The 14059-nt window shown below is 40.2% G+C and overlaps 2 protein-coding genes across 9 annotated transcripts; one reads left to right on the top strand and one right to left on the bottom strand.

Annotated features, from left to right (window-relative positions):
- Positions 1 to 4: 4 nt before the first annotated feature.
- On the bottom strand, positions 5 to 3008 carry LOC121713788 (proteasome subunit alpha type-7-B-like). The gene is made up of 7 exons (XM_042098724.1): positions 2805 to 3008; positions 2574 to 2700; positions 2253 to 2377; positions 895 to 1017; positions 603 to 722; positions 386 to 448; positions 5 to 187 (listed from the first exon to the last, which is right to left on the bottom strand). The coding sequence occupies exons 1-7, from the start codon at positions 2898 to 2900 to the stop codon at positions 104 to 106; spliced, it is 738 nt and encodes a 245-aa protein (XP_041954658.1). The 5' UTR covers positions 2901 to 3008; the 3' UTR covers positions 5 to 103.
- A 1-nt stretch (position 3009) lies between these two features.
- Positions 3010 to 12524, top strand: LOC121713787 (calcium-responsive transactivator-like). 8 transcript variants are annotated; one of them, XM_042098717.1, is made up of 13 exons: positions 3020 to 3222; positions 3298 to 3381; positions 3479 to 3553; positions 4482 to 4558; positions 4642 to 4726; positions 4956 to 5100; positions 5587 to 5796; positions 6819 to 6983; positions 9940 to 10041; positions 10683 to 10775; positions 11076 to 11195; positions 12035 to 12159; positions 12449 to 12524. In XM_042098717.1, the coding sequence occupies exons 2-13, from the start codon at positions 3370 to 3372 to the stop codon at positions 12473 to 12475; spliced, it is 1236 nt and encodes a 411-aa protein (XP_041954651.1). In that variant the 5' UTR covers positions 3020 to 3222; positions 3298 to 3369; the 3' UTR covers positions 12476 to 12524. The 8 variants fall into 8 exon arrangements, with proteins under 8 accessions (XP_041954655.1, XP_041954654.1, XP_041954651.1 ...); XM_042098719.1 differs by lacking the exon at positions 3298 to 3381; XM_042098718.1 differs by having other exon boundaries at positions 3334 to 3553.
- Positions 12525 to 14059: the final 1535 nt, after the last annotated feature.

The following is a 14059-nucleotide window of genomic DNA, read 5'->3' as shown; positions in this document are numbered from 1 at the left end:
CCTGTTGGTATGTAGAAGTTTATTTAATTTGTGGAAATGTGAAGTGCACATTTTGATATGAATATAGATGTAGTTGTCACTGGCTAGGTAAGAGGTAGTGTCCTCATGGTTTCTTTTTCTTCTCCGTCTCTTCTTTTTCCTTCTCCAAAGCCAAGACGTGGCGTTCTATCTCTTCAGGGTCCAAAATCTGGGGACACATTTTGAATGCACAAGTTATTTCAGGGCACTGTCCAAGAAAAACGTAATGTAGTCTTTCCTTTGGAAGATCAGATGAGAAGGTTTGGCTTTCATCAACATTCTTGTATGTAGAGTGTGTGTGGTCAGGGATTTGGAGAAATGGGCACTCTTAAAATAATTCTCTAACTGTATAGTGCAATCCACAAACCTTCATTGGCTCATTTTGCCTCATAACTGCGAGTTCAATGTTCTTCCCTCCAGACTGCACAACCTAGAAATGATCAACAGCACAGGATATTGGTGTGCTGCATATAGCCTCATATATATATATATAGCCTATTTTTTTTTTTTTTCTTTTTATATATTTTTGGTGGTCTTTCGCTCTTGCATAATCAAAAGCCATTGGCACTTCCAATGTCACTCACCTCAAGCAGTGCTTTGATGGCTAGTTTTATAGCTCCTTCATCAGATTGTACATGTTCCTCTTTGTAGTTCTTCTCCAGGAACTCGCGTACAGTTTTTGCTGATCTACCAATAGCATTTGCCTGGAAAAGTAATCCTGTTAAAACTAGAAACTACAAGTCCTCTTGCCCCACTCTGCTTTTAAATTATTTTGATACTTTTGAAAGTCCATGACTCTGAACATGTTCGTCCAACCATGCATGACTCTTACACAAGCCTCTGAATGTTTGTTCATCCTAAATTCTGTGTGTATACCTTCCAGGCGTGGTAGGTTCCTGATGGATCAGTTTGATAAAGGTGTGGTGTCCCATCAAAGTCAAAACCTGCAATCAAGGATGAGATCCCGAAGGGTCTTCGTCCATTGCTCTGAGTGTAACGCTGAAGAGAGAAACTGGGTTAAACAAGATACATGGGGCACAAACTTGCATGGTGTTATATTTTAAATATTTATGGTTTTATGTTTCAAACTGTGTTTAACCATGTTGAACAGAAATGTATAGCAACCTCTTAGCCCATAACTTCCATCATACAGTGCATATGTAAAGTATTCACAGCGTTTCACTTTTTCCACATTTATGTTTCAGATTCAATTCATTTTTCTCATCAATCTACACACAATACTCCAACACTCCACCAAAAACAGATGTTGTGTTTTGTAAATTTATAAAAAATGAAAGACTGAAATATTCCATTTACATAAGTATTCAGACCCTTTGATATGACTCTTGTAATTGAGCTCTGGTGCATCCTACTTCTATCAATTGTCCTTGAGATGCTTCTACAACTTGATTGGAGTCCACCTGTGCCTAAATTAATTCACTGGACATTATTAGGAAAGACGCATCTCTTTATATAAAGTCTCGTAGTTGATGGTGTATGTCAGAGTGAAAACCAAGCCACGACAGGTTGAGGGGACTTAGCCTCTCATGCCCCTCCCCCACCACCACCGAGCACCCTCTCATCGAGTTTGCTCATCAGTGCACACCAGACTGTGATTGACAGTCAGATCTCACACAGCCCTGCTCTGATTGGACCAGAAGAACCGGGAGCTGTGGATTTTTGCAAAACAAATAACAGGCTCTAGGTGGAGGTAGAAGTGCAGTTTTTTTTCTAAAACCGGCTGATTTATGTTGTTCTGTCAGAGCATAGTGTCAGTTTCAGTGAATATGATCAAAACAATCTTGCCAACTGCAGCTTTAAGACACAGATCTGGGGAAGGATAAAAGAAAAATTCTGCAGCATTGAAAGTGCCAAAGAGCACAGTAGCCTCCATCATTCTCAAATGGAAAAGTTTGGAACAACAAACAGTCTTCCTAGATCTGGTCGCTCAGCCAAACTGAGTAATACGGGATGAAGGGCCTTGGTCAGACAGGTAACCAAGGACCCAATGGTCACTATGAATGAGATTCAGAGTTCCTTTGAGAGGATAAGAGAAACGTAAAGATGGACTGTTGTGTGAGCTGTGTGAGTATTGTTATTGTGTGTAGATTGATGGGAAAAAATAATTTAATCCATTTTAAGATGAGTCTAAAACATAATAAAATGTGGAAAAAGTAAAGCGCTGTGAATACTTTCCGTATATGCCATAGGAATCCCAAGGTAGGCCTGCACACCTGCTTCAGGTTACATATGAAGCGGGTGATGTATTCTACTGTCACAGGATCCTCCACTGTCAGTCTGTGACTCTGGCATTCCACCCTTGCCCTGTTGATAACAATCCTGGCGTCCGCTGTTAGGCCTATCGGTCAGAGAGAAAAGCAAGTCTGTCCTGTTGCCTGACAGTTCGTTTGGCAATTGTTTGGTAGCGTTCCTGAGTTTAAAGTACTGTGTTTAAAAGTGACAATAATTATGGTATCCAAAACAAGAGCATTGAGTGTTAATTTAGCTGTAGGCTATGATATACAAAGGTTGAAAAAGCCAAGGGTAAAGTCTACCTGCAAAGGCCATGAAGACGTTATCGTCCAATACGCATATTTTACGCACGGTTCTGTCATCCTGAAGTTTGGCGACTGACTTTTTCTCCACTCCAACCACAACAGTGGTCTTACCACGTACACCAACCTGTTAATATGATGTGTTTTTAAAAAAGATTAATCTTTTAACAAAATGAACATGTTGGTACTTTCACTTAGTGAATTGGAAAAAGGCTCTTTCTTTTTACTTACTACTGTAGAACCTTTTTTGACGGCTTCTTGCGCATATTCCACCTGAAACAAATGTCCGTCTGGGGAAAAAACTGTAATAGCTCGATCGTAGCTCATTGTTGTTCTTTAAAACAAAATAACTTTGGGTGTGATGTCCGGAACTAAATGTGAATTTTCAAATGAAAAGCGAAACTAAAATGACGACAGGGAACCAATGCATTCTCTCTGCGCCTCATTGTGGGCGCAAATGTAAATTCAACACGTGATTTATTGCGCTGAGAGAACAGACCGTAAAAATATATAGTAATAGACCGCCGTTTGCTTTGAGAAAAGTGCGTAGCGACTGTTGAGAATCAACGGACGTCGTCCTCACTTGCTTCCAATCGACCATGGGAAAGTAGCGGGTCACTCACTGGGTTATACCAAAAGACGAGCAGAGGTATTTGTATAGACTGGCTGGACATAAACCACCTGATCAGCATCATTTGATTGAGTACTGAATTATCATTTACAGAGTGAATGGCATGGGCATCGTTGCTTTCCTTTCCAGCATGTATGGTTTGATGGAATAAATGGCTTACATCGTATGTATCTAAAGGTTATTACACCCCTATTTTCACGTTCACCTTAGTATGTAACACTGGATTGAACGATAATAAATATTACAATTAAAAGAAGCGCTTTTGTTTTTGAAGATAACAATGTCAGTCGCTTTCTCTTCGACGCGCCCGAGAGGCAAAGGGGAGGTGACTCAACAAACGATTCAAAAGGTAAGGCATATCTTCTTATAATGGATATGGATTTCTTTTGGCTGTCTCTTAGTGCTGCTAGTCTGCTGCTCTTATGGTGGGAAAGTAGTGAAAAACCGTCTGCGATGGCAAACACACAAAGCAACGGGATTTATCCGTGCGTAATGTGCTACATAGATTTGACAATAATTCGCAGATATCCCTAATTAACGGTCCATGACCGGTTTAAACAGAAGAAAATTTGATGTACAAATAGTATAGCATATTGGCTGATAGCCGAGAAGGCTACAGCATCGTCGGGAACTAGATGTATTCTGAGAAAAAGTCACCGAGGTAACATTTAATTTAATACAGGATGGCAACTATCTGTACAGAATGTGTATTGTCACCATCACAGGAAAAACTTACTCGAATTTTGTGAATTTTTTTTAAGAACATAAACAATTTCTCCTTCTCGTCAGTAAACCCAATAATGTGTTTTATAGGTGTATGCACATATGGACCACAACGGTATCATTGAGTGCTAATATGAAGGTGTATGGTTAGAGAAGACTCAATGACTAATGAGACTATTGTTCATCTTTGGAGGGGCGGGAATTAAAGATATACTTTACTTCACACATAGTCTACGAATTATCCAAGTGTTTTTAGATGGGATGAAAGGTGGCATTTTTGTCCGGTTTTCTTGCTCACTAAAACGAACAGCATATATTTGCGATAAACACGATATGAACACGCCTGACATTTGATTGTTTCCCTGTCACTATTGTCAAACTCAGGGAGGCTGTGGTGGGACATAACCTATAAAAACTGACCTACATCCAGAGAAGCGAATGAGGATTTTTTTCCCCTCGAAATATTTATGACAAAATGTCACTATTTCATTCAACTAACATTTCAGTGAGCAAAACATGTCTCGAAATAACCAGATGCACTTATTTCTCCTTAGATGCTGGATGAAAATCACCACCTTATCCAGTGTATAATGGACTATCAAAGCAAAGGCAAAACTGCAGAATGCACTCAGTATGTATTGAAGACATGGAGTACATAATTAGTGGTATAGCTTAGTTTTTATTTAGTGACTGATTTCATTTGTATCCCCACAGATATCAGCAGATTTTGCACAGAAATTTGGTGTATTTGGCAACAATAGCGGACTCCAATCAGAACATGCAGACCCTTTTACCTGCGGTATGTCCTCTGTTGGTTTGTCTTTTATTTTATTTGCCTTTTATTTTTTGATGCGGAGTAGAAACGATCCAGTTTTGAAAATTGCTCTCATTTTGAAAGCACATTATTTCACAGAGGCTATTTCAAAGTCTTCAATTGCAGGGCTCTTCTGACTTTTTACAGCTCTTTTTATAGCTCCCCCTTCTCATACTCATCCAAACCACCAACTAGTCTTCATTCCCTCTTCCAGCCTCCTAACCCTAACATGAACATGGGCCCAGGTGGAATGGGACAGAGTGGCGGTGGGCAGTCTCTTCACTCTCAGGCGAATCTAAATGAAAACATGGCCTCTGGTCTTCCCCCTACCTCAATGATGCAGAGTGGGATGAGCAATGGTGAGGCTAGCCTGGCCTTTGTACATGTCTGTCTGTTTATCTGTCTGCTTGTCACTCACTATGTCACTGCACTAGTCTGCTACTATCGATCCTTTCCAGCCTGCAAGTGCTTTGCCTCCGTCTTCGGTTATCTCACTTTTTGGCTGCTCAGTCCTGCTGCCTGTCCATCTCTTTCTCTCTCTCTCTCTCTCTCTCTCTCTCTCTGTCTCTGTTGATCTCTTTTTGTTAAACAGCATTCATTTTCCTGTCTGTCAGCCTTACTTGCCTAGTTTTGACAATAACTAAAAGCCATTTTCATCACTTTCCCACTTGGACTTTCACCATCTCTTCCTCTATCATACTCTCTTGTCACTTGTCTCCCCTCCCTCCCTCTCTCTATCTGTATGCTTGTGTACTGATGAACTGAATGTGTTGCGTAGACACAAGTCCTGCCCACCACACTGTTTCGTCCGAAACGGCCTGCTGACTGTGAGTGTGTGTTGTCAGGCCCCAGCCACGCCCCCATGCAGCAGCAGCAACAGCCCAGTCAGACGCCTCTGCCCTCCAGCACGTCCATGAGCCTGCCGGCCAGCGGCCATCATAGCTTGGCCTCCGGGTACAGCCACCCTGTGCCCTCCTCCCAGGCCATGCAGCATCAGGGCCAGGGCTACGTGTCCTCAGCTTCCCGCAGCAACCTCAACATGCAGTCCAATCAAGGTGAGCCAGGCAAGCAGGTGGCGAACAGGACCGGTGGATTGAGAGTGAGGGGGAGCAGGAGAAGAGGGATAGGTGGACATGAGCATCATTGAAGGTTACAGCAGGGATGGAGTATGGTTGGGTGATGAGAGGCGAATTGTCACTCGACACGGCACAACAAAAAAGGAAACTCGTTGAAGTACAAGGCTGAATGGGGAGGGGGGGGGGGGGGGGTGTTGTCCCTATCTGGACACAGAGATGTGTTAAAAAACATTGCAAGTTGTGTTGTATTTCAATGCAAAGTTGGTAATTTTCAAAACATTTTGTGTAACAAATAAAAAAAGGAAACAACACTAACTGTGTTGTCCCTATCTGGACACAGAGATGTGTTGTTGTGTGTTGTTTTCAACACATTCATTTTAAGAGTGTAGGGAGAACAGTTGAGCAGTGATGGATTTTCATTATCGCAAGGTTTAACTGCACAGGGTGTACAGTAACTCAGGATACAGTGCATAACACAGTGAATGAAACAAGAACCTGTCATTAAGACTGCAAACCAGCTGTTTGCTTCCTTTTCCCCAAAAAGATCTCTAGATTATTTGTCCCAGGCCTACAGGACAACCCAATGTGCCTTACTCATGTTTTGCCCTCAGGTCATGAAAATTATAAACCCATGAAAACACAAACACATTCAGTTCATCAAACTGGAAATCCCTCGCTCCTCTGTAGTCTAGCTTGGTACCAGTGCCCTCTGAAAGGCTCATCTGACCTTTGAACCCTCCCTGACTTGCAACCCTCTTTTCCCCAGTTGTTAATGTGTAATTATCTCTGTCGATACACTGACCCCATCCCCAGCTTCTTTTGAGTTGCCATGATGACCCTTTCAGCCTTGCCTTTTTTTGTCTATGTTAGCTACTGGCTTGTCTTTTGATCGAAACTATTCTTCCTTTCTTTCCAGCTGAGACATCTCTGTGCTTGTTTTGAAATACTTCAGTGGTTTTGTTCGTTTTGATAACTGTTATATGCCCCAACAACATGTCCAGTCTCGATGATGCACCAACAAAGCGGTGGACCTCATTACTCCTCAGCTCAGGGAGGTAGTCAGCACTACCAAGGGCAACAATCTATAGGCATGCTGGGACAGGGTAACCAAGGCAACAGTATGATGGCACAGAGGCCCATGGGAAGTTACCGCTCATCACAACAAGGTAAGTGAAGGGATCTTTACACTCTAGTCTTGGAGTGAAGTGAGTGCAGTGAGCTGCTTGGTTCTGCCTGAGACATAATACATGACATTTTATGGATATGTAATCTGGATGATTGTAGACGATGTTTTATGGAAGATACTCTGTTCAATCTGTCCATTAGTAAACTATAGTGGTAATTCTTGAGATCTCTGAATGTACCTACGTGAGCTACAGGGGAGGTTTTCTTGTAGCATGAATGTGTAGCTGTAAGCTATAGGAGGATGCGCCTGTTTAGTGTTCATCAGTTAGACAGGGGTAAGGGTGATGTCGTTGGAGATCGTCATAGTGATGGAGTGTCTCAGCCACACACTGGTTTGATGTAGAGTGCCTGAGACAGACCAGACCAGACAGTCACATGACCTGTGTGGATTTAAGAGGGGAGAAGATTTATGGTGGCTGTCACTTTCATGCCCAGTTTGTATAAATCACCCGGCTGCTGCTGGGTCAGCACAAACCTGAAATAGGCTCCAATGTGGCCCTGCATGGACAGTGAGGGTCGCAGATAAGGCTGTTCACATAGATACCAATGGATGAAGCAGGTACTTTCTCGTTGGACATTGCATTATTAAAACACGCATCTTCAAACAGGTCACATTGGGTAGTATGCATGGTAGCTTCTACCGAAATATGGAACCCAACATGTTGGTAGTGAAATTAAAGAATGTGACAGACAATGTAGCCAAAAATCAAAAGGAATATGTAGCTTTGCTAATGGATTGGTGTTTATATCTTGTTCATGTCATTTTTACACAGTATGGTATTTGATGATGGTAATTAAGACATGGATTGCAATGGCTAATACTGAACAAATATTCTAATTACAGTGGACATTGGATATTACATTCTGCTGCTTGTATTTGCATGGTCTGAATGAGATGAGTCATGGCTTTTGTTTTTATGTGAGAGGGAAGGCTGAAGAGACTTCATGTCTTCACCTTATTAAAAAAAACATCAGCAGATTATTTAATCAAGTAGTTGTGGATAATAAATAATAATAATATGTTTTATTTATATAGTGCCTTTCTCAGACTCAAGGTCACTTTACAAAGTGAGTGAGAAGAGGTATGTTCTTGTTGTTTTAATAATCTCACACCACCAGTTGGCTCTCCACCACTGGCCTGAACCAATGTCAGGTTCTTCTTAAGAACCATTTTGCCAAAAGTTATTCACCCTTTGGCAGTGTGGTGAATGAGGATATCTTGCTCACTGTGTACACAACGTGTTCAATGGTGTAGCCATCATCTCAGTCAGTAAGAGAATGTCTCAGAGCTGCCTGCTTCTAACTTTCTACTCTCTACAGTCTTCTTACTCTATACTACATTTGGACTGTAGAATTATTATCTGACAGAATCTTTTGCCACATATTCCTGCACTATGGCTTCTTCAGTGACTGATACTGACACCTCCCTTGTAAGGACTGGTTGGCACAGCATAACTGCCCAATGCTGTAAAAGCATGAGTATGTAATCCTGTTGGAAATTAGCACAAGTTAAAAATAAATGGCTTTCTTTAGACTTCAGTACAAAGCCCCTCCCTTTAACCTCAATATGCACTGATTATATAATGTGCTGTGTATGCCAGATTAATTAACAAGCATATCAGTGACTTTTTGCAAATAATCCTCCTTAGTACCCAAAGACGAACAAGTGCAGTTATTCATTGATGATTGCAGAGCAAGGTACTGTCAGAGAGGCTGACTTTCTGATGAAGGTGGCTTCAGTCATTACGTAGGCCTATAGAAACTTCCCCCATCATTGGGTAGTCACCTGTAACATTCATTTTTAATACCAAATCAAGTTGTGAAAATATATTTTAATTTCGGCATTCTTCTTTCTTCATTGTTAGTGAGCAGCTGGTTATCTGCTTATTGCTGGCTTATCAGCATTCATAAAGCATTTATACTTTTTTTTCTAAAATGGCAGCCTTGCGTTCACTTAGCCACATGGGTATGGATGAGGGCTATTACAAAAGCTCATACTGCTCGTAGCTATAGCTGTAGCTATTGTGAAGCTCTGATCTGATCTGGGCCTAACCATGCTGGTTTGAAGAGTTCATATTTGTTTGGAGTCAGCTCAGCTGTTTCAGCTTAACTGTGTGTCACCTCACTGATGAGACTGCCAGGTCCTCCAACCAGAAGGACATGATGTGTGGGCTGGGCTATATGCCATTAATACTGTCTCAGGTTTTCCAGTTGTTGGCAAGAAGGGACAGATGCAAGTCCAAGATGTTTGTTTACTAGTTTATTGTTATTTGAATATTTCTGAACAGTATTGATGTCTGGGGTTTCTGCACACCACAAACACACAAAGATTGTAGAATGTTTGCTTTTTGTATTTCTTTATTTCCATTGTTACGTTGCACACGTACCTTCATTTAATTTCTAAATCACTTTTCATTGCACATTCCATATCCATTTTTTTATATTTCAATTAAATTTGAAAAATGATTGATTCTCTGAAGGCTGGCTGGCACCTCTCAATGGGAATTATTGTTTTTCCATACATTTCCCTGTGACTACATTCTCCATTGATATGCAAACCTGAACTCATGGACATGAATTAGAACCAACAACTGAAGCTCACTTCGTTTACAGGACCAAAAAGACACAAGACTCTTTTCCCAGTTGTGATCATCTGATAGCACCTTCTATTCCAATTTCAAACCATAAAAGGCACAGAACATGCCATAAACCACAGTCTGATTTTCCTGGTTGAGAAAACCAACCAGCTGCACTCCCACAGAAAAGGGAAAAAATCAACTTGCCAACCATCAACCAGCTTCACCCCCACAGAAAAGTGAAACGAAAGCAGCATCTCTTCCGCAGTCCATCCAAGTGCAACCCCTCGACCAATCAAATTTGCAATGGGACATTGATTGACCAGCTGATTAACCAACCCTGGTGTCGCCTGTCTTTCAGGATCTGCCCCGCAGTACACGGGACAAGACGAGTTCTACGGGGAGCAGTATGGGCATGGTCAAAGCTCCAGCGAGCCCATTAACCAGCAGTATTACCCTGATGGTAATCATGCAGAAAACCATTCCCTCCACATGCACCGCACATTCAAACACACATACATGCACGCACACACGTGCACCTACAGTGCATTCAGTCATCAATCTTATCCACTTCTTATGTTCATTATCTACAGTCCTCGTACTATTGTCACTTTCAATTTCTTTTTTTACCAGCTTTCATGTCTTTGACCTTTTCATAGCCTCCTCATTTCTTGCTCAGTGACAGCCCAAAAATCTCAACAAACCACACATCATTTTCACATTCTTTTATTTTTTTCAGCTGTTCATTTTTTTGGCAAGGCTTGATGGCGAGATCGGTCTCAGAGCAGCTCCAGTCACAGTGTGTCAGCCCTTTATAAATCAATCCAATGGTGTGCGGAAATTTCAGATCCTTTCCCCTCATTTGTTTCCACACTGTTTGATGAGCGTAGTTTTGTCAAGTGTTTGTATCAGTGTGTTTAGGTGCATTGTATTTTTGTCCGTTGTTGGCATCTTGTATTGATGTATTGAAATATCCTCCCCCCAGTCTTTACATAAATGCGAAAACACAGACAGGAAACAAATATACCATTTTGGAACAGGTTTGCCGTGACTAGCTGGATATTTTTTTGTTTCTTTTTGGCATATGCTTTCTTGGCCTTGCAGGTCACGGAGAGTACTCCTATCAGCAGTCCTCCTATGGTGAGCAGGGCTATGAACGTTCTTTTGACGAGTCTTCACAACATTACTACGAAGGCGGTAGGTTCTGATGCTCACATACATGCATTATATACTGTATGCCATACCCCTCAACTCAATACTCATATTTTGAGAATACATACCAAAACTTGCTTTATAGCTTGGTGAGCGTATTTCTAATGTCAATAAGCACATTAATAGAAGGTCAGATAAATGTGAACTGTTTAAATCCACTATATTTGTGATAAGAAAACATGGATCTGTGCAATATTGGTCAAAATTGTGTGAGTAACTTCAGAAAGTCTTTGAGTCTGTACTGTCTGTGTGTGCCTGCTGTGGTGTTTGTCATGATTCTCACAGGAAATTCCCAGTTTAGCCAGCAGCAGAGCCAGTACCAACAAGGATCAGGCCAGCAGCAGCCCTTTAGCCAGCAGCAGTACTCTTCACAGCAGGGATACAGTGGGCAGCCTCAGGCCTATGGTAAGGCCTGCTTGGTGGTCTCTGGTAGTATCGTAACATGTTACAACATAAAATAATATATCCTTGAGTAACTGGACCGTAAAATGTAACTTGGCCTGTGAAATATAGATATATCTGCTATTCAATTTTATTTGTTTTAAGCCTTTCAATTATTTAAATAATTTATGGGCCATTTTTGAGGTTGTAAAGTAGTGCTTAAGTAGATGCAGTATTGGTTCATTTCATCTCAAGATTCTTTGTAAATGAAGCATTTTTTTCAACAAACAGTTTGTTTCATCCACACATGGGCAATTTATGGCTACTGTGTACGGCAAACTACTTGACCCTACTCTGACCCACAGCACCTTGCCGGTGCCACTGTGCTCTGTATGCAAGTGTGACCCTAAATGTAGCCTACTGATCCAACAGAGGGCGCTGTGTACATTTGAAATTGTGCTAAATAAACTTTTCCTCACTACTATTCCCAAATGATAGAAATACCTGTGATACAGGCTACATAACTAAGACATATGACAAGATGCAGGGTAAATAGGCTACAAGTTGGTGCTGCATTTTGAGTTGATTGCTATATAAGCAAAATGTAATCTACGCCATAAAGCATGTAACAACTTTTTAGGCCTTTGGATGGACTTACAATAAACTAGGTGTAGGCCTACTGTAATGTAGCATCACTTAACAGCACAATGTGCGTTTTGTCTTTCAATCAGTCGTCAAATGTGTGGCCCGCGGCTTACTCTATCGAAGTTGTATGGCCCTCTGAAGAAAATTGTTGCCCACTCTGGTTAAAACAGTAACAAACAAAACAGAAATCACCAATGCTGCTGACTTGTCAATTTCAGGTCCCGGGCAGGGAACATCGTCCCAGTACTCCCAATATCAACAGGGGCAGGGGCAGCAGTACTCCTATCGCTCCTCACAGGGCACCCCCGGTGCCCAGCCACAGAGGCCGTATGCCTATGAGCAGGTATCTGGGTCATTAGGGAACATGTCCTCTCCTTTGTAGTGCATTAAAGTATAATGAAAGGCAAAAACATGTCAAATTATGTATTTTCAAACTGCAACACAAGGATAACTGTGCATGTGATGTGATCATGATGTATAGATGTAGCCTACAATTATTACTTCCTCTATGCAGCATAGCAATAAAGTGTGTTGTATTGTGATACCGTGTTGTATTGTATTATGTTAGTGTTATACTTAGAGAATTTGGATACATTTCTCACTGACTATGTCTTTATAAACTTATTCCCCAGGGGCAGTATGGGAACTATCAGCAATAAGTTGATACTTCCAGACCAAAGGCTACCTCTTGGCAGTGGGGAGCAGGAGGAAAAGACATTTTTTTTGCCGATAACTTTTTTTTTTTAGTTATTTTTTGAAACAAGATAAAAAACAAGTAACTGCCTGTGTTTTGGTAGGCGTACATATATCTAGCCTGTTGCCATATTTTTTTGTTTGTTTGTTTACTGCCATTTGCTTTCTCTCTCAATTGTCACTTATTTTCACTTTATCTGTCTTACATTTGTTCAAAATGTGTCTTCTTTTCAATACATGGGTGTTCATTTCATCTAGCTAAACAAAGTAGGTCTAAAACATGATCAGTCCTCAATTATAATTCATATAAGAATCTGGTCACATAAGAGGTGAGCAAATCATGTGACCATATAAAATAATTTCTGTACCTGAGAAATTCCTGACGCTAACCTATTGTTGAGTTTGTTATGCTGGTGCTTTTTGCCGTTTGACTGTTGCTATCCCAGAGTAAATGATGGCTTAAGAAGGTAAAATGTTTTGTTATTTTAGTATATTTATATTTGCATGTAATTTGCCTACATCAATCCTTTCAATTGTTGTCTTTTGTGTCTTTAGTTTGCTTTTATTTTAATGACACAAAGTAATAGATGCAACAACTTTCAAAGTAAAGTCAATAATAGAGTTTTTCATATTTTCCATGACCATCAGTTCTATTTTCTCTTTTCTCACCCCAATGCCCATGTCTTATCCATATATATCCTGGTATCTTTGCTTAACTCTTACTTGTGACTTTTAGTAGTCAGTAGAACATGACAGTAGGTACATATGCATGACAGGTTTATGCATTATGTGAACATATGTTAAGAATATGTTAAGAATATTTAAAGTTTAGTGACACTTTTTAAAATGATAGCACTTTATTTATTTATTTATTTATTTATTTAGTTATTTATTTATATGTTTATATGTATTTGTTTTTTAAAATGAATGTGTTTTGGCTTATTTTGTAAATGTGTTACATATATATACAGTATATTTATATTTGCTGAAATCACAGATTGGTGATTTGGGATCCAACGGAGTAACACCAGTCTGTTATATGCCTAAATGTGCACACTGGTCAAAACCCTATAGACTATAAACACAGGAGCATATATGCTGTTTGTTTCATTTGAATTTATTTTACCTTATTTTACATTTTTGTACTCCATATATTCACTGTGAAATATACCATATACACAGACACAAGGCACATCTGAAGCATAATGGTTTAATATGACAATTGTGCATAATATGTGTAATGAGAGGACATGATTCATACATGGAAACTTGAAGTGATGGTTCAGGAATATCTATCAACTGTGACCAACAATTAAGCCATTTGTAGCCTAAGTGATAGCCTACACAAATAATCTAAAAGTGATGTGGTTACATATTATCAACAAAAAAAAATAATAATTCAAAGGCAGGCCTATTCATGTTTTCAAATAATGTATTGACTAATGGCCAAAGGCTCTATAATGCTATTATTCATAGCTTGTCTTAAACCTAGACCTTGAGCAGTGGTGAATATAAATTTCAGTGTATGTGTGAGTGTGCACATGTGTGCA

Source organism: Alosa sapidissima, chromosome 7, assembly GCF_018492685.1.
Source record: "Alosa sapidissima isolate fAloSap1 chromosome 7, fAloSap1.pri, whole genome shotgun sequence".
Lineage (NCBI taxonomy): Eukaryota > Metazoa > Chordata > Actinopteri > Clupeiformes > Clupeidae > Alosa > Alosa sapidissima.
The sequence above is the reverse complement of the archived record's forward strand: the minus strand, read 5'-3'. Positions and strand labels throughout refer to the sequence as shown.

What these genes read in the sequence shown, in the direction of transcription:
- LOC121713788 (XM_042098724.1), bottom strand. Translation starts at nt 2,900, where the DNA reads ATGAGCTACGATCGAGCTATTACAGTTTTTTCCCCAGACGGACATTTG. An exon ending in TCAAAAAAGGTTCTACAGTA is followed by an intron (nt 2,701 to 2,804) that starts GTAAGTAAAAAG and finishes TCATATTAACAG; the next exon opens with GTTGGTGTACGTGGTAAGAC. An exon ending in TCATATGTAACCTGAAGCAG is followed by an intron (nt 1,018 to 2,252) that starts GTGTGCAGGCCT and finishes TTCTCTCTTCAG; the next exon opens with CGTTACACTCAGAGCAATGG.
- LOC121713787 (XM_042098717.1), top strand. An exon ending in GCAGAGTGGGATGAGCAATG is followed by an intron (nt 5,101 to 5,586) that starts GTGAGGCTAGCC and finishes GTGTGTTGTCAG; the next exon opens with GCCCCAGCCACGCCCCCATG. An exon ending in TTACCGCTCATCACAACAAG is followed by an intron (nt 6,984 to 9,939) that starts GTAAGTGAAGGG and finishes CCTGTCTTTCAG; the next exon opens with GATCTGCCCCGCAGTACACG.